Genomic DNA, 23917 nt, shown 5'->3' with positions numbered 1-23917 from the left:
CGCGGCATAAGATTCCACCCTCCCTTCAGAGCGCTCTCCCCAAAGCCATGGCTCCTTCAAACAATGAACGCACACAGCAGAGTCTGAGATGACAGACGGCATTTATGGCAAACCGTTTTGACTTTTATTCATTCTCAGGATATGAATTCTTGATATCAGGAATTACATTTCCACTAGTAACAATGTTAAATCCTGATTTCAACAATTCAATTTTCACTAGCTGAAATGCTAATTTTTGATATCAAGAATTACATTTCCACTAGTAAAAATTAGAATTCTTGATATCTGTAATATTTTCACTGGTGAAATGTCACCATAGACTGCCATTCAAATTCAATTGTTGATATCAAGAATTGATTTCTTACTAGTTGAAATTCCAATTTCACATATCAGAAATACAATTCTTACTAGTAAAAATCATAATTTCTGATAATCAATAATTACATTGTTACTAGTAAAAATGCGATTTTTTGATAAAGAATTCAGTTGGCACTAAGTTGAAATGTCAGTTCTTGATATCAACAATTGAATTGCTACTAGTAAAAAGTAGCAATTCTATTTTATATCTGAAAAGCTATTTCTTAATGTTTTGATATCTGAAAATGTATTTCTGATATCAATATAATTTCAGACATCTAAAATGATTTTCCTACTAGTAACAATCACTGTCACAACAACATTGTCACTAGTGACAATCAAATTATGTGAGCACTATATATGGCACAACAAGCTGATTTGTATTTTTTTTAATGCACAAATAAATGTGAGCACTGTGCATTTGTACTAGAAGATATGCGCTAATTTTGCGTTAATTTGTAAAGTACAAACAAAAATAGATCATATTTAAATGTATAAAATAACAAATTTTACATTCTGGCATTTATGTGATGTTGACTTCTGCCCTTATTCACATTCTTGCATATGGGGATTCAAAAGAGAACACTTTTTCTTCTTCTTTGTACTGAGTTTAATTTAGGTATGATAGAACTGTTGCAATTGTTAATTTTGACAATATAGAAAGTTAAACATTCATTGTTTACTTTTTCGACAAACTTGAAGAGTTCAGTGATTATAATTTAATAAAGGTTGAATAATCTTTGAACTACAGTATGTAGTTATCTGCATGTCTCATCCATGAAGATGCAACAATGGAGAATAAGCTATTAGGGGTTTTGAAAACCAGAACCAAGCTGACTGAGCAAGTTGAACTTTAGCTACAGCTTTAGCTATAGTGTGAGCTCCTTCATTAATATGCCTGGAGGTGAGGAATCATTTTAAAAATGGTCAAATTCACTTATAGATAATTATTACCAAGTAGTTTTGTAAACAACTTAAGGTTATGGATTTATAGTTATAAGTTTGAAATTGAGTGAACTTTGGAAGTTAACTTGTTACCTTTGTTTGCTTGAATAAATTATTGCAATATTTAATACAATTACTTAAAGTTGAAACCAGTGAATAATTTTATAGTGTAGTGTTTTTGTTGGCGGTGGATAATATGCAAAAAAAAAAAAAGTCTTATTTGGTCTTAAATGCCAGTTATATTCATCAATGTTCACTGAAATGTGAAAAACAATTTAATTTCTGTATAAACTGTGTGGCTGTCTATTTGCAATTCTTTTCTGATTTTCATCTCACATGCATGTTGTTACTTTTGACCATGTTTGCCCTTGTCCTTGTTTTTAATAAATTTTTACCTTTTGATAGTCATTCTGTGTGTTCAAGTGATTTTATAATGTCTAAGATTACTGGGTTTAATTAAAAACTCATTTGGGTTAATTTAAATACTGCAATGTAGTCATTTTACACCAAAATTTAGGTTACAAAAAACAACCCAGCATGCTGGGTCAAATATTTAACCCAACTTGATGGGTCAAAACGACCCAGCGCTGGGTTGCCAAAATAACCCAAATTGGGTTGTTTTTAACCCAGCATTTTTTAGAGTGTAAAATCTCTATTGTTGCCTAAAATATGGAGCTATATTAATTTAAGATCTAAATCTAAGAATTTTAAGACTAACACTATTTAACATGACTAAAGTTTTTTTGTTTGTTTTACAAACATGACTGAACACAAACCACAACATTAACACTGACATTATAACATTTGTTAGTTATATAATTCTCTAAGACGTGTGAAAGAATGTGAGTTTGAATGAGAGTGTGAATTCCTCCATTAAACAACAATGAACAAGCATTGAACATTTGTCAGATTATATGCTAAAAGTTCGTTGAGTCCATGAGTACATTCAGAACACGCGTCGCTGCAGATTTTCCTGACCTCCTTAGGATAACTGATGTCCAGTCATGAAGAAGCTCCATCAGCACAGCAAAGGCATGCAGCATCCTTTAAATTGTCCAGGACAATCTTCCCCTTTAAAAGCACGGTCACATCAGTGATCTTCATTGGGGAAGGTTATTCTCCTTTTTGACCAGTATTCATCCCTGTCACCACCAGTTCATCATTGGGTTAAAAAGAGGAAAAAGAAAATTACTAGGGAACACAAAACAAATTCCTAAAACATTTGATGGTTAAAACTGAATAATTTTCAGACAGGTGCATCCACATCATTGTGAAGTGACTCAAGAGCAGCTCTGGAGATGAAGTTCATGTGGATTGTCCTCATACAGTGAGACTGCAGATGGATTAGATTAATCCATATAGAGTAACAATGTCCAGAGCTTACTTTTTTAGCCATAAATTTAATTGTGATCTTGACATATTGTTTACTGCCCAGCCCTATTCAAAAACCATGTTTTTGCCACAATGTCTTCATTTAGGAGCCAGTGGCTACCTACACAGCATGTAGTGTGGAGTCCTGTGAGATGTTTTTCTGTCTTTATGAAGCTTAAAGGGTTAGTTCACCCAAAAATGAAAATTCTGTCAATTATTACTCACCCTCATGCCGTTCCACACCCGTAAGACCTTCGTTAATCTTCGGAACGCAAATTAAGATATTTTTGTTGAAATCCGATGGCTCCGTGAGGCCTACATATAGGGAGCAATGGCATTTCCTCTCTCAAGATCCATTAATGTACTAAAAACATATTTAAATCAGTTCATGTGAGTACAGTGGTTCAATATTAATATTATAAAGCGAAGAGAATATTTTTGGTGCGCCAAAAAAAACAAAATAACAACTTATATAGTGATGGCCGATTTCAAAACACTGCTTCAGGAAACATTAATGGATCTTGAGAGAGGAAATGTCATTGCTGGCTATGCAGGCCTCACTGAGCCATCGGATTTCAACAAAAATATCTTAATTTGTGTTCTGAAGATTAACGAAGGTCTTACGGGCGTAAAACGGCACGAGGGTGAGTAATAAATGACATTATTTTCATTTTTGGGTGAACTAACCCTTTAACAGTTAACATGCCAAAAAATGTCTTCAAAAAATAAATAACTACTTTTTTGTTGAAGTATTAAAACAGACAATACATACCTCACACATTCTGATGAACTTGGAGGGCTGCTCTTTAAAGTATTAGTTCACCCAAAAAAGAAAACTGTCATAATTTACTCTCCCTCATGTCGTTCCAAAACCATAAGACTTTTGGTAATCTTTGAAACATAAATGAAGATATTTTTAATATTCTCTCAATTTTTTGTCCATCTATTGCAAGTCTGGGAGTCAACATTTTTGAATCTGAACAGACATGATTGCTTTACATTATATGAACAGATATAATTTAGAATTTTATTCACATATAAATATTGGTATGGATTACTACAATAACTTTGCATTTGTGAAGCTTAAAAATACTGATTATATAAACTGTAAATGGATAAAAAATAAATAAAAAAAAAAGATGAGAATATTAAAATATCTTCATTTGTGTTTCATAGATGGACAAAAGTCTTATGGGTTTGGAAAGACATGAGGTTGGGTAAATGGTGACAATTTTTATTTTTGTGTGCACTATTCCTTTAAGAAAGGAAGACCAAAGAGAAGGGCTCCTCTCCACAGTTGGTTTGAGTTCTGCAATGAATAACACGGACATCAGTTATTTTAAAAAATGTCAAGAAGTCATACTGTTGTTGCATAAACATTTTAATTTACGTTAAACAAGCAGAAGACAACAGAAACATTCATTTTCTAACAATAAACTCACATAAACTCAAAAGAATGAAGCACTCCTTAGGTCTCTGGCTTGATCTACAAACATGGATTTATCAAAAAACAACCGATAATGACATGGAATTTTAAATTACTTACCATAAATCGTCTTTCCCTCTCTTCTGTAGCTGAGAAAATCGCGCATCCTCGCACAGCAGTCGCCTGTCGTTTAAGTTACTCCCGGAGCGGGCCAAACGAACACACAAAGCGCAACAAGTCTGAAATATTACATGCAAAACATTAATTTCAACAATTATCGCTTCAACACCATAATAAACCAATCTTTATTAACTTACATATCGCAGTTTCATTTCCTTAAGGAAAACTAGGTCATTACATTCGGGTTAACCGCGAAGATGAAAAAAAAATAAATAAATAAATAAAATAATGAATTAAAATGTGAATCTGTTGATAACCTTCCATTAACAAACTTCAAGAAACTTGTAAATATGACACATGAAACCCACTATATTTAAAAACGCCTCTTTGATTCAATAAAAGAGGCCGTTGAGACATGAGACGAATGAGGCAAAAACCGCGAAAATTTCCATCTAAGTTCTTTTCTGACTTTTTTCGCCTTCAAATACATCTCAAAATACTTTTGGACAGAAATAAGTGAGAATATAAACCGTCTTTCACTCGATTCCATCCGAAGACGCGGAGAAAATGGCGGCTTCTCGCACCGGAGTCCTCAGTGCTGTTAAAGTGACGTGCATGCTCTCCTTCACGTCCGCGTTCCCAACCCAGCACTGATTAAGAAGGATCTTCAACCCAAAATTGGGTTGAATTAACCCAGCGTCCTTACCCAGCAGTCTCAACCCAGCGGCTGGGTTGAAAAAATAACCCAGCATTTTTTAGAGTGTAGTTCTATCTACCTATAGTTCATTATTTTTTTTTCTTTATTCAGTTGTGTTGTAGGCGCTAGTCCTGTAAATTATAGTCAACTTTATTTTTATGTTGAAATAATAATGAAGATTTCTGTGCCACCCCAGACTGGGGTGACTGCTGGCCCCTGCCTGGCCACAAAAATCCTGGCTCCGCCGCTACTTAGTAATGAACCTACAAAATGAACTACAGAACTGTAATCAATGACCAGCACCTTACCGTAATTCCCTTCCTTTTCTATCAGGGCAATGGTTAAAAAATAAGGAATAAGACGCTACGTGACATAAATATTTAGTGCAATATGTTTTTTGTTGTTGTCGTTGTTGTTTTGTGTTTTTTTATGGTCATTCTATCAGTCCACCATTTGAAAACCGACACTCATTACGAATCTTTTCACATGTAGTCGTTTTATATATAAACCTTTTCCAAGGAATACTACTTTAAAACCATATCTTAATATTTACTTTATCCAGGATACATTGTTCAGTTGATCGCGGTAGCAGTATCCATTGTAATTGTGTCATTGGAGTTGACTATATTTTCTAAAGAACCCCACTGATTAATATCCATAATCTTTCACCCAGTCTCAAATTTATAATTGCAATCTCTCCAGTTCACCACCAGAAGTCATTCTTATCCCAGTATTGATTATTTCCTGTCTTGTTTCTGTTTTCAGTATAACAGTATCCCAATGTGCTGGATTCTGTATGTATTCATCCTGTACATCCTTCAAAGATCTTGTACATACTGTTAATTTCCCGTTCACATGTAAACTGGTGCTTTTTTGATTTTTACATGTAAACTTTTGAGCTTTTTTTCTATCCCTCACATTTATTCATTTAACAGATGGTTTTATCTCACACACCTGCTTTTGCTCTTGTTTGCATTGGTCTACAGGTGCATCTCAATAAATTAGAATATCATGAAAAAGTTATTTTTTTTTTTCTTCTGTAATTTAATTCAAAAAGTAAAACTTAAATATATTATAGATTTATAAGACATAAAGTAAAATATTTCCAGACTTTTTTGTTTTCATTTTGATGATTACAGCTTGCTGCTCATCAAAATCAAAAAATCAGTATCTCAAATTATTAGAATATTTAATTTCAAGTTCTATTAAATTACCATTCTCAGGGTATAAATACTGGGTTTATACCCTGAGAATGGTAATTTAATAGACTGACTTGACAGTTGTCCAGAAGACGATCATCAAGACCCTCTACAATGAGGGTAAGCCACAGAGGGTCATTGCTGAAAGAGCTGGCTGTTCGCAGAGTGCTGTGCCAAAGCATATTCATGGAAAGTTGACTGGAAGGAAAAAGTGGGGTAGGAAAAGGTGTACGAGTGAAAGGAATGGCCGCAGGCTTGAGAAGATTGTCAGATTTAAGAACTTAGGAGAGCTTCAAAAGGAGTGGACTGAAGCTGGAGTCAGTGCATCAAGAGCCACCGCACACAGACGTCTTCAGGAAATGGGCTACAACTGTCACATTCCACGTACCAAGCCACTTCTGAACCAAAGACAACATCAGAAGCGTCTTACCTGGGCTAAGGAGAAAAAGAACTGGTCTGGTCAGATGAAAGTAAATTTTGCATTTCATTTGGAAATCAAGGTCCCAGAGTCTGGAGGGAGAGTGGAGAGGCACAGAAACCATGTTGCTTGAAGTCCAGTGTGAAGTTTCCACAGTCAGTGATGATTTGGGCTGCCATGTCCTGGCAAGTCCACTGTGTTTTCTGAAGTCCACAGTCAACGCAGCCATCTACCAGGAAATTTTAGAGCACTTCATGCTTCCTTCTGCTGACAAGCTTTATGGAGATGCTGATTTCATTTTCCAGCAGGATTTGGCACCTGCCCACACTGCCAAAGGTACCAAAAGCTGGTTCAGTGATCATGGTGTTACTGTGCTTGACTGGCCATCAAACTCACCAGACATGAACCCCATAGAGAATCTATTGGGTATTGTCAAGAGGAAGATGAGAGACACCAGACCCAACAATGCAGATAAGCTGAAGGCCACTGTCAAAGAAACCTGGGCTTCCATTACACCTGAGCAGTGCCACAGGCCGATTGCCTCCATGCCACACTGCACTGATACAGTAATTAATGGAAAAGGAGGCCCAACCAATTATTGAGTGCATAGAAATGAACATACTTTTCAGAAGCCTGACATTTCTGTTTAAAATATCCTTTTTTTTATTGATCTTATGAAGTATTCTGATTTTTTGAGATAGTGAATTGGTGGGTTTTTGTTAAATGTGAGCCAAAATCATCACAATTAAAAGAACCAAAGACTTAAAGTGCTTCAGTCTGTGTGCATTGAATTTATTTAATACACGAGTTCCACAATTTGAGTTGAATTACTGAAATAAATGAACTTTTCCACGACATTCTAATTTATTGAGATGCACCTGTATATGGATTTGCCTTTTTTGTTCTGATGGTATGCTTATTTGTTATTGCTTATAATTTGGAGGTGAAAATCCCTCCAACATACACGTACCTGGTGATACATAGTCCTCACCACACATAGTAGCACAGTGGTTTTGGTTAAACATAGGCTACCACAAAGTGTATCAGTGTGGAGAAAAAATAGAGTAAGATGAAATAACAAATAATCTGTTCAATTGCTCCATTAAGTTCGATATCACTGGATTGTTTTCATTGTTCCACTTCTGATGAAATAAGGTGTCAGGTGTAGTGTAAACCTCAACACATAATCAGAGAGAATAATAAGTGAATCGGAGAAGGAAAATTGTACTGCCTTCTAGTGGTTTTAATGTATTTTGTAGGTAGGGTGTGTTTTTTTATATAAAGTTTTGATTGTGACTGATGTGATATGATTTTTACTTGTGCTACAGTAAAACAAACAAAACATGAGGGTTATTCATGTTCACTTGGGGCTGGATCACTAGACTACATTAGAAAAAACAAGTTATTTTAATTTTTGTATTGTACACAGAGGACAGGAAATGAACTGAACAGAGAGATGAAGCGGATTGGAACATCATTTGGGCTAAACTCAACCTTTTTCCTTTTTCTGGAGATCCTATGTGCAGATCTCCAGTTTGACCACTAGGCCACCTCACCTTTCAATGTTTAGCCATTCTTTCTCTTTTTTCTGAGACTTGTGATAGTTGATTATTTAATCTAATTTATTTTGGTAAAACCACGAGGTAAGTCAAGGCTCGCTCAGTCAATAATTTTTTCATGACAAATTCAAACATTTTCAATATTGGATTTATATATCTGCACTAAAATATAGTCACGGTGATCTTGCCAAGTAAGACATGTTCCTGGATCAACATATTTTGTTGATCCTAGAACACCCTATACCCAACCCTACTTTTAACCTATCCCTAAAATCAGAAGGAAATGACAGGTGAATAACACTGATGCAGAAGCACCTAACCCTGGTTGTCAGCCTAAACTTGACATAAACCGTAAACTTTTCTCTCAAATCTGATTTGTTGATTGGACTGTTCCAAGATCAGCAAAGATGTTAATTTAGGAACTATCTTGTTCACCAATAAAATGTATAATTGTAAACAAACTGTTTTGTACTCTTTAAATGGTTTATTTCTATAGTCATTAACAATGTGTGGCAGCTTTATGTTCAAAAATGCCTTAATCTTATTCCACAGAACTGCTAACAACTTCTGGTAACGACACGCCTTCTCTTTGTGTTAAGTTGACAACAAAGCAGGCAAACGTTTTGTCACTCAGAGTGGCGCACTTATTTGCGGTCTAGAGCTTTTTTAAGTTTCATTTCTCTGCAGACCACCAGCGCAACACTTCTCAAAACAGAAAGTAAGGTAGATGACACATTTTTTAACTAATATATCGAATGTTTAATTCTAGTTTAGATTCCTCTTAAACAGTTCAACGTGTTTATCGAATAACTGCGTAATAACAATTTGTTTCTTCAAATGATCTCGTGCTAAATGCGCAATTAGATACTTTTTCATTATCATCCCTGAGCACATGTCTATGTTGTTTAATCAGAAAACTTTTATGTTCACAATAAGCACGAAATCTGAAATATGATCGCATTATAGCTAACTTGTAAAAAGAGAATATAGCCTACATTTTCAGAATGTTCTGTATTTTATCAGATTATCCAAATTGCTATTTTCCATTCATGGAAAATAGTTTCAAATAGCTATTTTCCATTCATAGCTATTTTCCATTCTCGTAAAAAGCAACTGTTAAGTGAACTCACGCCTACAAACCTGTAAAACTTTAAAGATTGTTTATAACTAGCTTATTTTAACAGGAAATTGGGTGTGTGAAAGACATGAGTGAAATGGGAGCCCCCCAAAGGAATTTAGCAAAAATGTGTCTCTGCAACTATAAACAATTTGTTTGATATTCTAATGAATAAAGCGTGACTCGTTAGCTACTCTTTACAATCATCACCCCCTTCTCATTATCCTTCTCTTTCTCTCTATCCCCTTCTGTTCTTTGCAGTCATGGCACAAACTACGATTGTGACAACCCAGCATGTCTCCTCTGGTACTTGGACTACAGGCATTTGTGATTGCTGTTCTGATATGGGCACATGTAAGTCATCCTCTTACCCGTGAACTTTCGGTTCCCTTTTATTCCCCACAGCTTGCTTGAATGTGCAATCAGTCTCATCCTGTTTAATGTTGCATAATCAGAGTTCCAGAGAAACATTGAAAATGTATAGAAAATCAGGCACCGTCTTGCTCTCTCGAAGCACTAATTAAACCAATTAAAAAATGAAGAAACAGCGTTGATGTAGGCCTACTTCTCCTTTACTCCTACTACTACTCATACTACTTTTTTACATTCATGGTTTCTGTTTCTAGTGAAAAATTATGTAAATTTAATATTAATGCTTTGATACTTTTCTTGAAAGATACCACAATTGTATTCAGGTAGAGGAGGTAACCGTGTTTGAAGCGTTTTTCAACCTCAACTTTGGACAAAGATGTAAAAAAGAGTGCTTAACTAGGGCCCAGATCTAAATCAACCCATATGTGCACTTCAGGTTGCTGTGCCCTATGGTGTTTCCCGTGCATGCAGTGTCAGACTGTGTCTCAGTTTGGTTGGTGTTTCTGCATGCCATTGCTGGACTGCTGCATGGTGGTCTCATGCTGTCTCCGCCAGAAGATGAGAGAACAATACAACATTCATGTGAGTTTACACAAACACACACACATGCATTTAAGATAAGGGTGATTTACAGAAGAAAGACCAATAGGATGTTGCTAGAGCTCGCAAAGAGGAAATGACATGATAAATTAACCACTTACAGCTTCCTGTTTGTTTGTCTGGTGTTCGTTCTCACAAAAATTAGTAAAACTTTGTGTAAGTAAAAGTAGCCATGTGTTCTGACACAGTAAATGTTTCTGCAATCAACATAGTAACCACAAATACTCCATTATATTGGTGTTTGCTCTTCAAACAGGATTGTCATGACATCATTAGTCACATTGCATTTATGGCTTAGTTGTTTAGCTACATGAGGGATAGTTCACCAGGGGAAAAAAAAAAAAAAAAAATCTGCCTTAATTTACTCACCCTCATGTTGTCCGTGTATAATGTTTATGACTTGTATAACACGTATGCAGTCTTGGGTAAGATAGTATAAAAATTTAATTACGTACTAATTGACCCTTAGCCGGGAGTTTGACTGACAAGCGATCTAACCAATCATAACGCCGAATCCGCCATTTTGTCCGACAAAGCAGTCAGGAGTTAGAAGATTAACCTCGGTGGACTTGACCTTGAAAAAAAGGTGTGTACTAATGTCTTTCCGCATTTGAAACAACATTCCTTCTCATGACTATTCATGTTTATTTGATGCTATAAATTAACTAGTAGGAAGATATGATCGGTTCACGATCTGCTTGAGCTGAGGCGCTACAGCAATCTGTCCCGACACATTAACGAGCCACAAAACGGTTTTTATTGTTCGAGTTTCTTAATAAATTACAGTTTGAAAGCTGGGACTTTGTTTAATATCATAAGTAACCTGCTCTGTCTTGTCTGTTGATGTGTTGTCAGTGTCCTCTTTGCTCCGCGATGTATTTTTCACTCTGTGTGGTGTGAGGGCGCCATGGCTTGTCGGACAAAGCAACAGTAACTAAGAGGGGCGGGTCTTTGCGAAGGGTCAATTGCTTATTACATCTTACTTATGACCACATTACTGTAATAGCCTAATTACTCTTACTAAAATAGTTTTATTTATTACTAATCACTTTCTAAATCATATCAACTTTGACCAGTTGATATACAACAATACAACAGGATAATATAAAATTGCATAAATTGTTCTTGAACTGAACAACGTATTTAAAGGGGGAAGGTTACACTACAAACACACATTTTAACATTATTAGACATTAAATTGTCATGTTAAAGCTGCTGTCCGTTTTTTTTTTTTTTTAATGATCCAAAATCAATTTTTGAGCAAGTACATAACCAGCCAGTGTTCAAATCTCCTTACCTTAGCCAGATTCACAACAGTAAGCTTGAAATAATGATTCCTAATCCGGACTGGTGGGTTTCCGCGGGAAATTTGAGCATGCAGCCATTTGTCTTTGCGTCAATACGTCACGTCTCTTTACATAAAAAAGGAGTCCCAGCTACTAGGCTATATGGCATGTGAGGATGCTACAGATGACGGATCAATTATAGCCTTTTCTCACAGCAGCTCTAATAATTAAACTTATATTGATGGCGGATTGTAATCCAGAAAGGTCCAAATGACAATCATCAGTTACAACTGGAGATTCACCCGTAGTCAAAAGCAAAAGACTTCGGACTGCGGAGTGGCTACAGAAATTCAAATCTACAGGTAACGCTAATACACACTAAATACACAGTCACGCAATGCTTATGTTGTTAACATTAACAATTTGAGAACAAAGTATAGACCTAATAATAATTTGCACGGTTTGACGTGATCCGAGCTAAACGATCGTTAGATTTAATCACTATTGTTTGCGCGATTTATTGCTTTTTTTTTTTCCTCAGTTGGTCAGAACAACAGTTGCAGACATGTTACTTACTTGTTCAGATGACATTTTCCAGTGAAAATTCTTATTTTGGTCATACTTCTAAGACGTAGAATCTGTGATTCCGAAGTCCAGTATCCACACCGATGTGGTGACTGACAGCAAACATTAGATTCATCCGCGCTGAGGAGTCGTGCTGACGCACAACCCATGTAAAGATGATAATTCCGCAGATAACTGCAATTGCAGGTTTCAAACAGAGATGGCGACAAATAGGCAAAACTTACAGACTGAATGCTTCAAATCCACTACTTTTTTATATAGAAATGTTCTATACAGTATTTAATGCAGTTACATCAGAAGTAACTAATTAAATTACAGAAAAATTAAGAGTAATCCCTTACTTTACTTAGTAAATAGATTACAGTAATTAATTACTTGGTAGTGCATTACACCCAACACTGTATGAAAGTGTATTGCAGTACTAAGTAATTAATTACTGTAATTTAACATCAAAATAGATTTAACATCAAAATTTAATGTCTAATAATGTTAAAATGTATGTCTTTAATGTAACCTTCCCTGTTTAAATACTTTGTTCAGTTCAGGAATAATTTATGCAATTTTATATTATCCAGTTTTATTGGTCAACTGGTCGAAGTTGATATTGTATTTTTTTTAATCTGTGAAACACAAAATAAGATAATTTAAGGAATGTTTCAACTGTTTTTGTTCATTTAATGTGGATCCAGAACAACACTGGTCCAAAACTTTCATTGTATGAACAAAAATACACATTTTTCAAAATATCTTCTTTTGGGTTTCCTGTAAAAATAAAAAAATAAGAAAAAAGAAAGTCATACTGAAACAACATGTCAAGGATGACAGTTTTCATATTTTATTCCAATTGCTAAAATGTTCTTGAATCCATCTGCTAATTAAAAGGAACAATCATGCAGTGAACCATTAACTACTTGAATTTGAAAGCCACAGGCAAGTTTTCATTTCCCCGTTTGTATGATGCGGTTTCAACTGTAATGCAGAACTGAAGAACAGATGTTAATGAAGATTCTTCCTGGGAAAAGTCAAATAGATGTGGCAGTCATTTCATAACCAATGAAAACTTACTAAAAAGGATTAAAAACTCCTTTATGGATGTACGCCATGGTCACATAAAACTTTGTGTAAATACAATAAACCCATTTAAGCATCTCATCTCTGTCAGAGGCACCATAAACCTTTGGTAATGATTGAATTATACAATGACTTTAGTATTAAACCATGTGTACGTCCATCAGAAAGCCGATCCATCTGAACTTTGACCTATTTCTCAATGTATGACTACTTTGAGAGTGCAGTTTCATGTGAATGCTTTGATCAGTGGACATAAACCGAAACTCAACCGAACCTGAATGACGCAAACGCGTTTGAGCTTCTGGAAGAGGTTTGATCTTGTGTGTCATTCAGGTTCAGTTGAGCTTCTGTTTATGTTTGCTGATCAGTGTTTATATGTGAATAAAAAAAGGAGAACTGAAAACAGAATAATTAATAAAGCCTCTACTTGGGCTGAACGCATTTCATTTCTTGTGTGTGTGTTCAGAAAGTTGCAGTGACAGAAACAGTGACATTACAATTTAAGATTGAAGGGAGTAAAGCCTCTGTTTTGGTAACTAAATGCTGCTGGCTAAAATGGGACACTCCCATTGATATGCCCCACCCTAACTTCCTGTTTCAATAGGAAAGACAAAACTGTTTGTTGAGCCAGTTTTAACTAATGAGGATTTTATTATGAATTCATTTGTATTATTGAAACTCTTTTCTTTCTTCCTCAGGGTTCATGCTGCGATGACTTTTGCACTCTCTGCTGCTGTTATCCTTGTGCCTGGTGTCAGATGTCTCGAGAAATCAAGACTCGTGCTCGTTCTGGCACTGTGGTCACCCAACAAATTATTCATAGTTAGAGATCAGTTTTGCTGTGATTTCTGATATGGGCAAAAATATGTGGAGATGGCGAAAACTGGTGCCCTCTACCAAGTGTTGCAATGTAAAAAGTGTTTTTATATTGTATGCATGACTGCCTTTTTCAGAGCTTTTTTATAAGTTGTCTTATCCTGTTATACTCCTGTTGTACACTGCTTATATTCTGCAACCAATACATAGATTTTTGTAACTCGCTTCTTTCATACTGTTCTGGAGATTACAAAACATAGGCACAACATAGACATATAGTATATGTACTGCAAGTTATTATCAAAAAAACATCCTTATTACATTAATATATTGTAGTACAATTATATTAGTTTACTCTGTTAGTTTACTGTTAATTCATTTTGTATAAGTTCTTTCCAGTAATAAAATGATGAGGTAAAAACCTGTTCTGTTTATATTTTGTGTGTAATGGTACATTTGCTTATTGATGTTTATCTCAGGTGTGAGATCACAAAAAAGCTGATGCTTGCAGGATGATGCTTTTTCCATTCACTACCCACACAACAGCATAGCTGGTGTTTGTACCATCTATTATATATAAATTAGTGCTGTCAGAATTAGCGTGTTAACGCATGCGGTTAATTTTTAACGCAATTAACACAGCATCCGTTTTTCCATCATAATTTGGCTAGTGTTACATTGTATGATCGCTATGGCAAGCCGTTTTAGCTTTAGGAACAATTTAAACTAAAACGGCTTGCCATAGATCATGCTCTCATTCACGCAAATGCTTTTAAATCAGTCAAGTGCCACAAGACAAACGAGAACGCGCTGTCTGTGAATGTTGTGTCTGTGACACACACAAATTGTGTCCACAGAAAGACGCGCGCCAGTTCTCTTTCGCGCTTGAACATACAATAACACATAGAAATAGACCAAAATACCTGTTTTGTGGAGTATCCTCATAAGAGCAGTCTTAAATGAGTTGAATAACGTCTTAAAAGACCTTAAAGGGTTAGTTCACCCAAAAATGAAAATTCTGTCATTAATTACTCACCCTCATGCCGTTTTACACCCGTAAGACCTTCGTTGATCTTCGGAACACAAATTAAGATATTTTTGTTTAAATTCGATGGCTCCATGAGGCCTACATAGGGAGCAATGGCATTTCCTCTCTCAAGATCCATGAAGGTACTAAAAACATATTAAAATCAGTTCATGTGAGTACAGTGGTTCAATATTAATATTATAAAGCGACGAGAATATTTTTGGTGCGCAAAAAACAAAAAAAAACAAACGACTTATATAGTGATGGCCGATTTCAAAACACTGCTTCAGGAAGATTCGGAGCGTAATGAATCAGCGTGTCGAATCATGATTCGGATCGCGTGTATGTTTTTAGTACTTTTATGGATCTTGAGAGAGGAAATGTCATTGCTCCCTATGTAGGCCTCACGGAGCCATCGGATTTAAACACAAATATCTCAATTTGTGTTCCGTAGATTAACGAAGGTCTTACGGGTGTGGAACGGCATGAGCGTGAGTAATAAATCGCAGAATTTTCATTTTTGGGTGAACTAACCCTTTAAGGAGTTGTGAGAAAGTGAGATGCGCATCAGATCCACGTCATGTTCGGCAGCGGCAGCTCTTAAAGTCACAGCAGCCTAATAAAACAGTTGCTGTGAAGTCTGTCATTAATGTTAACAAAAAAGCAATGGTAACTGAGAAAATTGTAGCTTTAATAAGGATTAATCTACATTTAATTTATAATTTATGCAATGAAGACTGTAAATTGAATAACTTTATTCAATTTCTGTATATTTCCTACCTGTTAGACAGGAAGGCCACAGGTAAATATGTGACATTTATTATAATGGGTTTATGTGAAGAATGTTTTATGTTCACTTCAATTAAAAGTTTTTTCTTTTTTAAAGGCTAATCATTGTTGAAATGGAAAGCTTTTAGTTATACTGTAATGCTGAATGTCTATAATTAATAAAAAAAAAAAAAAAAATTCAGAGACATCAGTATTAGTAGCCTATCAGTGATACTGGCCTTCATTCATAAAAAGATGCCATTAAATATTTAAAATATACTGACTTTAAGTAGTTTCTGCATTAATTTGGAGATTAACTGTGAAATTATTACAATATTAAAAAAAAAAAAAAAAAATTGTGATTAATTACAGAAGAAATGTATAATTAATTAGTTAATTTTTTTAATATATTGGTAGCACTAATATATTTATTGTTTATTATATATTAATATATTCCTTTGGGAAAGTGTTATTTCCATATACGGATGATGTTAACAAAAATACAAATGAGAATTTTGCATACGGTATTTCACAGTCGCAAAATACTTTGCATATTTTCAAAACTCGTAGCATTTACATACAAACCTTAATCTTTGCATGTACTGAGGTTTGGATGCATTATGTTGCCCTGGCACCAATTCACTGGTTGTACATGTTATTTTTGATTCACTCTAGTAGAACTGCTGTTCCATAACAGCAACATTCTTTGAAAGTTCATACATATGAAGTGAAATCTATTCTGGACTAGCCCAAACCCCAGAGGATATACTGTACTTTTACTACTATACTACTACTTGTGATAATGTTGACTTTCTTTTGGTGACATTTGATTTTAGATTATTCTGCTCTATTTTTCAGTTGTTTTTTTCATACTGTGTAATGACATTCTCTACTCCCATGGGTTTAGTAAAGTCTTTTGTCAAACATTTGACTTTAGCTGCAGTCAAACCTTTGTTTTTAAAGCCTTTCTGACCTTTCCTTTAATACCTTCTCTGCATGACATTGTTTAGACAGAAAAGGACTTAAAATCCTCCTATTATGCTATTTTAAAGGTTCCTAATTGTGTTTTGGAGGTCTCCTACAATAGATTTACATGCATCCAAGGTCGTTCAAAGATTCAGTCTCTCTAAACCCCTCTTTCTGAGAGCCTACTCTGCTTTGATTGGTCAGACGGTCCAGTTTGTTGTAATTGGTCTACCGCTTACAGCGCGTCGGAAACAAAACGCCTATTACCATACCTGAATTGCAGCTCCGGATCTTCCTCAGCACTTGATACACAGTGATACGAATGATGGCGACTGTTTTTCTGTATTCCAGCGTGAGTCCTCATCCTTTTGAAGTGCATCAGAGTGAATTCGCAGCACTGAAAACAGCGTCTTCTCAACATGTCGACAACATAAACCAAACTCTTCCAGGCCAAATTTACTAGCGCAAACATTAGTAAATCGCGTTGCGTGATTCATTTAAATACTCTCCTTCCATAAATTTTGAAAGGGAAACTCCTACAAATGCACATGCAATAAGGTCAGCCGCAAAAACAACTCAGTCCACGCCTTTTCAGCGCTAATTTTGCACTGCATGTCTTTAGTAAATCCCGCCAGTAGTTTTTTAATGCCAAAAGATGGTTTCGCTTGCGCAAGCTGTTAGTAAATCTGGCCCATGGTGTCTACACTATATTTCTTGTATTATTTACTTAGATGTTTCTAAGTAAAGCATACACTTTAAAGGGTTAGTTCACCCAAAAATGAAAATTATATAATTAATTACCCTCATGACGCTCCACACCTGTAAGACTTTCGTTCATCTTCGGAACACAAATTAAGATATTTTTGATAAAATCCGATGGCTCAGTGAGGCCTCCATTGACAGCAATGTCACTGAACCTCTCAAGATCCAGAAAAGTACTAAAGACATATTTAAAACAGTTCATGTGACTACAGTGGTTCAACTTTAATGTTATGAAGCGACGAGAATACTTTATGCACCAAAAAAACAAAATGACGACTTTTCAACAATATCTAGTGATGGGCGATTTCAAAACACTGCTTCGAATCAGTAGTTCGGAGCGCCAAAGTCACGTGATTTCAGCAGTTTGGCAGTTTGACACGCGAACCGAACCACTGTATTTACTTCATTCTGTATGTGAAATTAAATGAATATTTACTTAATTTCTTTATGAATGTTAAATTCATTAGTAAGTAGATTTTGCTGTTTATTTTACTGTTTTTACAGAACAAATTGTTATGAGGATTTTATTAAGTAAATCCTAAGTTATTTTTTTCAGTGCAGGGTTTTAGTGTTGTCATGCAATATTAGAATGCTGTTACTGCAGATGTTTAAGGTCATGGGAAAATGTTATTCTTGGCGGATGGCAGTTTGAAGGCTCTTTGTGTGTGTGTGTGTGTGTGTGTGTGTGTGTGTGTGTTTGTGGTGAAGGGAGTATGTGTCTTAAAATGAAAAGAAAAAAAAAGCTCAGAATTTAAAAACTCGGTAACCTTTTTTTATTAAAGCAGTTTTCAAGGTTTGTTCAGGCTGGAGGTTTTCAAAAAGATTGTTGTGATTGTATGTTTTGATGTTTAGTAAAATAGAAAACATTAGACCACATGGCCTTAAATATTTTTAACTGCAGTTCACATTCATGAATTCTGACTCAAGGTTCAATCTAGCCTAAAGTTTGTTTAAGCTGTGGGTTGTTGTTTTTTTTGCAACAAGTCGTAAGATTTTATATTTTGCCTTCAAATAGGCCTAGGCCTCTTTTGGTTGTATGTGTTTGTTGTTAAGTAAAATGAACTAGAGAACAGTCAGGAATTCTGACTCTGCATTCACCTCTTTTCTATCTACATGACATAACATAGCCCTATGATAATAGTTGCTTAATGACTTTATAATAAATGCATCAAAACTATCATATTGTATTACTTGTCTGATGATGTTCTATTTTCCATGTTTATTCCATCCATAACCAAGAGAATTACTAACTTAAGAAGATTTTACTATTCATGAATCAAGGTGATTTTGGCCTTTTATCATAGACTTTTCAGTGTCCCACATTAGGAAGCTGCAGATATTCTCAGACGACTTGCACTAAGAGCACTAATATGACTATCATTTCTTTTATGAATGTGTTATCTGCATTTTTTTAGCTTGATTTGATTAGGACACATCCTGGGGTTTTTTAAATGGTATTGGGTGTGGATTTAATGTTTTGGCTACACATCGCAATATGTCACAGAAGACCATATAAAAATATGGTTAAAGTGTTTTTGGTATAATGAAATGGAATATTTGCCTGGATATTTTATAACCATATTTTTAAATGAAATAAAGTTATTATACCAATCTACTGGAATTGTCAAAGTCTGCTTTTTACCTTAAAATGTACTGATAACCTGTCCACTGTAAATTATATGGTAATTCATAGTTTTTACTATTTTAAAGTACTTGCAGTTAACCAATTAACAGGTTTTACTATAGCGGTTTTCTGTTGTTTTTTTCTGCAAAAAAATATTAACATTGTTTGAACAGTGTGAAATTTAATGCAAGCACAGGAATGCGCCTGAAACTTAATACGTGTCTTTTCCCAAAACATTATCTCACATGGACCATCAAAAACACCTCATGCATGAAATAGTCCAAGGATCAAGGACAGCACACTCTGTTAGACATGTGGGTTGAGAGGCTTGGCCATGTGGGAACAAAACATCACAACAAAACACTGAAATCATAAAAATGGCTCAGTATGCTAAATTAATCATACATTGATAAAATGTCTTTTATAAGTAAGAACAAAATAAGAACAACCACTGTATAGATCTGAATCCATCAAGCAATAACAGTTAATCCTCTTACAGGAACCAGTTTCCTTTCATGTGAAACAAGTTATTGCTGCACTTTGAATTGTTGGACAACTTCCTATTTGTCTACTGACCTGAGGGAGTAGTTGCTGTAACCTAAGACACTGTGGTTTTATATCTTTCTTCTGTCTATTTGACCCAGAATTTATATGTCAGACTATTTTTTCAGACTAAAAACAAAATTAGCACTAGCATAGCACCATAATATGCAGCACCACACCCTCATGCTCACATTCACGGTTTGTGTTCCCAGGCTAATAAAGGACTACTGTTTGCGGCTCTTCTTTTCTCTTTTTCGTTTGGAGCTGTGCCATCAGACCATCTATTATTCTCAGGATGGAACTGGCTAATCATAGTCTGTCCCTCCCACGGTCCTTACGCAAGCTCTCCACTGCTCCCTTGGAGAGAAAGAGGAGGAGAGGCAGGAAATGTGAGCAGTGAGTGGGAGAAGTTCTAAATGAATCAAGATAAGCTCTGTGATAGTAAAATTGTTTTTTCGGAAAACATGCAGCCTTTCAAGCCTGGGCAAAACGGATGAAACAAGAGAGTTGTTTTCTTTTCAAAGCGCAAGCGCAGAAAGTTTTCTTTTTGAACTCATTTGTTCAATACTGTACTATGTTTACAATCTAGTCAAGTCACCTTTATTTATATAGCGCTTTTTACAATACAGATTGTTTCAAAGCAGCTTGATAACAGGAAAAATTATGCAAAAAAGTTTGTTTTTGCTGCAGGCCTACTGCAGCTCTAGAAGAAAATAGTGTCATTGTTTAGTTTGAGTCAGTTAAGTGTTGATTTAGTTCCGCTGTAAAAATCATCAGTTATTAATTTAGTGCATTTCATTTGTATATATTCATGTATATAATATTGCTTAATAGTAGGTGTTCCTAACTACGCAAGCAAGAGGCAACAGTAGCAAGGAACCCAAACTCCATCAGATGACAGGTTGGAGAAAAAAAACTTTGGGAGAAACTAGGCTCAGTTGGGTGGCCAGTCCTCCTCTGGTCTTGGAGCATTCAAACTATTTACACTACCACAATAATACTTATACCACAATATTACACTAACCACGATATTACACTTTCCAAAATAATCTACACTACCACTCTCCTAAAGCAATGAATTGTTGGATTTACTTAAAAAAGCAGTGTCAAGGGGTTCCATGCAACTATATTGAGTAATTTGTACAAATAACAATTTAGTTGTATGAACAAAAGAAATTCAAGTACAGCTGACAAAATTTATTTGAGTGAATACAAATCATTTTAATTTGTTCACTGCTACATAATATTTATATGTGCAGTTTCTTAATAATGTTATGTTAAATTAATAAAAGTTTATTACATAAGGTGAACACTCCTCTAAATGTCCAACATAACTGAACATTAAACACTAACAACTAAACTAACAACATCTTTCCCTTAATTGAAAACACATAAATTAACACTTTAATCCTTAAATTTACTCTCCTAATTCAGTCCCTTGCAAAGCATGCTGGGAAATACGGATCCACTGCTCAGTCAGTTATGTCAACAGCAATGTTAAGTTGACTGAACAAACACTTATTAAGTAGAGCTGACAATACTCAGTTAAATTAAGTTCATGTAGTTATGAGTTTTTAAAGGTGCCCTAGAATTGAAAATTGAATTTACCTTGGCATAGTTGAATAATAAGAGTTCTGTACATGAAAATGACATACCATGAGCCTCAAACACCATTGTTTCCTCCTTCATATGTAAATCTCGTGCGTGAAAAACACCACGGAAAAACAGGCGAATCTCAACATAACACCAACTGTAATGCAACAGTCAGGATCATTAATATGTACGCCTCCAACTTTTGCATATACCAGCCCATGTTCAAGGCAGTATTAACGTTGTGGAGCTGCACAGCCGAATCATCAGACGTTCTGCAGGTATTGTGAAGCATACAAGCAATGACAATAGCGAAAATGGCAGATGGATCGATAATAACTGTTCATGATCCATGATATCATGATATATTTAGTAATATTTGTAAATTGTCTTTCTAAATGTTTTGTAAGCATGTTGCTAATGTACTGTTAAATGTGGTTAAAGTTACCATTGTTTCTTATTGTATTAACGGAGACCAGAGCCATATCGTTATTTTCATTTTTAACCCGAAAACGCTTGTAGTCTGTATAATTCATAAACGCATCTGCATTCTTATCGAGTCTCTCAAACTGTGTGTAGCTTTAGCCCCGTTAGCCGTGCAGCACACTATCAAACTCATTCAGAATCAAATGTTAGCAAACATCCACAAAATACATGCCATACTTATGTGATCTAATATGCTGCATCACGAACAGTTTGTAAAGATCCATTTTGAGAATTATATTGTGAACTTCAGTATTGTCTATGCAATGTTTAATGGAGGTGCGAGCTTGGGGGCGGGGAGCACGAGCATTTAAAGGTGTACACACCCCAAATCAGAGCATTTTTAATTCCCCACCAAAATAGGCAGTTAAAACATGGTATAATAAAAAATCTATTTGGTATTTTGAGCTGAAACTTAACAGACACATTCTGGGGACACCTTAGACTTATATTACATCTTGTAAAATGTCAATTCTAGGGCACCTTTAAGTAATGTGAACAAGGATGGTTTGTGTCACGATCACCGTCTGTTCCTGTCAGTTCCTGGACTCCATTTCCCATAATCCTCCCTGCCAATCACATGCACACTCCACACCAATCACCTGTTGCCACATACAGCTTAGCACACTACCTGGACTATAAAAGACTCACACACATACCACCTGATTGCGAAGTCTTGTTAACCTGTGTGGCAATTCTGAGTGTTTATTATCCTGTCTGCCTGTCTGTTCCCGTTACTGCCTGTTACCCGTATTCGACCCGTTGCTGCCTGCCTTTGATCCTTGCCTGGTATTCTGTTCTGTGAGTGATATCTGCCTGTCCTGACCATTGCCTGTATCCCGACTACGATTCTGCCTGTCCCTTGCTGTTCCTGTTTGCCCCTGCTTTGACCCTGCCTGTACGACCACGTTCTTTTATAATAAAGCTTGCAAATGGATCCCTGCCTGAGTCTCGCTTCGTTACAGTTTGAGTGAAACTAACAACAAAAAAAGTTAATTGTTTTGAGTGTAAAACACATTCAACAACCAAATCCACTTTGTGGTACAGGAATTTCAAATGGTTTAAATTCAAATTATGACCTGTTTTACTTTCATTTAAAGGCAAAGTTCACCCAAAAATAAATGTTCTGTTTCACTTTCATTTACTCACCCTCATGTTCTTCCAAACCAAATGACTGTCTTGTTTCCTGTGGAACATAAAAGAAGATATTCTGAAGAATGGTGGTAACCAACGGTTTTGGTGATTTTTAACTTTCATTGTGTGAACAACACATTTTGAGATATTTTTCAAAATATCTTCTTTTGTTTTCCACAGAAAGAAAGAAAGTCATGCAGGTTTGGATTGAGTGAACTAACCCTTTAAACATCAGAATCAGAATGAGCTTTATTGCCAAGTATGTTTACATACACAAGGAATTTGTCTAGGAGCTTCCAGTGCAGAAGAAAGTACAGACATAGTGCAGACATACATAAGAATTACACATTAGAAATGAAATATAACAATAATATAAGAAACAAACATTTAAATAATGCAATATAATACAGTAGTAGAAGGTACATATATGCATATATGATGTAATTTACAGATTTTAGATGTTATGTACAAATGGACAGTTATGGTAGGCAATGTACAGTAAGGAGAGTTTAATTGTTTAGTCTGAATATAGTGTCGTGAACAGCAGTTAAGATGGCATTCCAGGGACCAGTTTATGACAGGGCCCCTCTCTAACTGCCGGTGTGGAAGAAGATGATTACTGATTAGATCTTTGGCGCATGAACGTAAACAAATGTTCAGCAACATCAGATAAGATGTTAAGACAACTGCCAGACACCTCTTCCAGGGCATGAAGGGGGACCTTCTGCACCCACCACAACCAAGGAGAGGACTTCTCATTGGACAACACATTGACTCTAACCACCAATCTCATTCCTAAGGTTTAGGCAAGAACTGCCATAAAAATTCCTTCAAGACCTCCTGGATGCAACAGCAGTGACTGAAATAAAGAGAGGGCACAGAGATCTAACTAAATCATTCATACCTATGTTTGGAGACCTTAATTTGATTTAAACTGCAACACATCCACTCCGTCTCCATGCAAAGCACAGTTTATGTTAATGGTTACTGAATGTTAACAAAACAGGTCACGGGACAGACCTATTAACGAATGCGTGGACGATGACTTAACCATTTCCAGATCGGAAAGGCACCAGATTTC

The 23917-nt window shown here is 35.5% G+C and overlaps 1 protein-coding gene and 1 long non-coding RNA gene across 5 annotated transcripts; one reads left to right on the top strand and one right to left on the bottom strand.

Moving 5' to 3' along the window:
- Positions 1–630: 630 nt before the first annotated feature.
- On the bottom strand, positions 631–4820 carry LOC127515976 (uncharacterized). Of its 3 annotated transcripts, XR_007930907.1 has the most exons (5): positions 4417–4820; positions 4220–4338; positions 4116–4159; positions 3446–3982; positions 631–2444 (listed from the first exon to the last, which is right to left on the bottom strand). It is a non-coding gene; the product is annotated as an uncharacterized LOC127515976 (long non-coding RNA). The 3 variants fall into 3 exon arrangements; XR_007930905.1 differs by having other exon boundaries at positions 4220–4820; XR_007930906.1 differs by lacking the exon at positions 4116–4159 and having other exon boundaries at positions 4220–4820.
- A 3801-nt stretch (positions 4821–8621) lies between these two features.
- ponzr1 (plac8 onzin related protein 1) lies at positions 8622–14364 on the top strand. 2 transcript variants are annotated; one of them, XM_051900053.1, is made up of 4 exons: positions 8622–8815; positions 9471–9563; positions 10018–10163; positions 13822–14364. In XM_051900053.1, the coding sequence occupies exons 2-4, from the start codon at positions 9473–9475 to the stop codon at positions 13948–13950; spliced, it is 366 nt and encodes a 121-aa protein (XP_051756013.1). In that variant the 5' UTR covers positions 8622–8815; positions 9471–9472; the 3' UTR covers positions 13951–14364. The 2 variants fall into 2 exon arrangements, with proteins under 2 accessions (XP_051756013.1, XP_051756014.1); XM_051900054.1 differs by having other exon boundaries at positions 8674–8810.
- The last annotated feature ends 9553 nt before the right edge of the window (positions 14365–23917 follow it).

This window comes from Ctenopharyngodon idella, chromosome 7 (assembly GCF_019924925.1).
Source record: "Ctenopharyngodon idella isolate HZGC_01 chromosome 7, HZGC01, whole genome shotgun sequence".
NCBI lineage: Eukaryota > Metazoa > Chordata > Actinopteri > Cypriniformes > Xenocyprididae > Ctenopharyngodon > Ctenopharyngodon idella.
This window is presented reverse-complemented; position numbering and strand designations above follow the sequence as displayed.

What these genes read in the sequence shown, in the direction of transcription:
- ponzr1 (XM_051900053.1), top strand. Translation starts at nt 9,473, where the DNA reads ATGGCACAAACTACGATTGTGACAACCCAGCATGTCTCCTCTGGTACT. An exon ending in CTGTTCTGATATGGGCACAT is followed by an intron (nt 9,564 to 10,017) that starts GTAAGTCATCCT and finishes TGTGCACTTCAG; the next exon opens with GTTGCTGTGCCCTATGGTGT. An exon ending in GAGAACAATACAACATTCAT is followed by an intron (nt 10,164 to 13,821) that starts GTGAGTTTACAC and finishes TTTCTTCCTCAG; the next exon opens with GGTTCATGCTGCGATGACTT.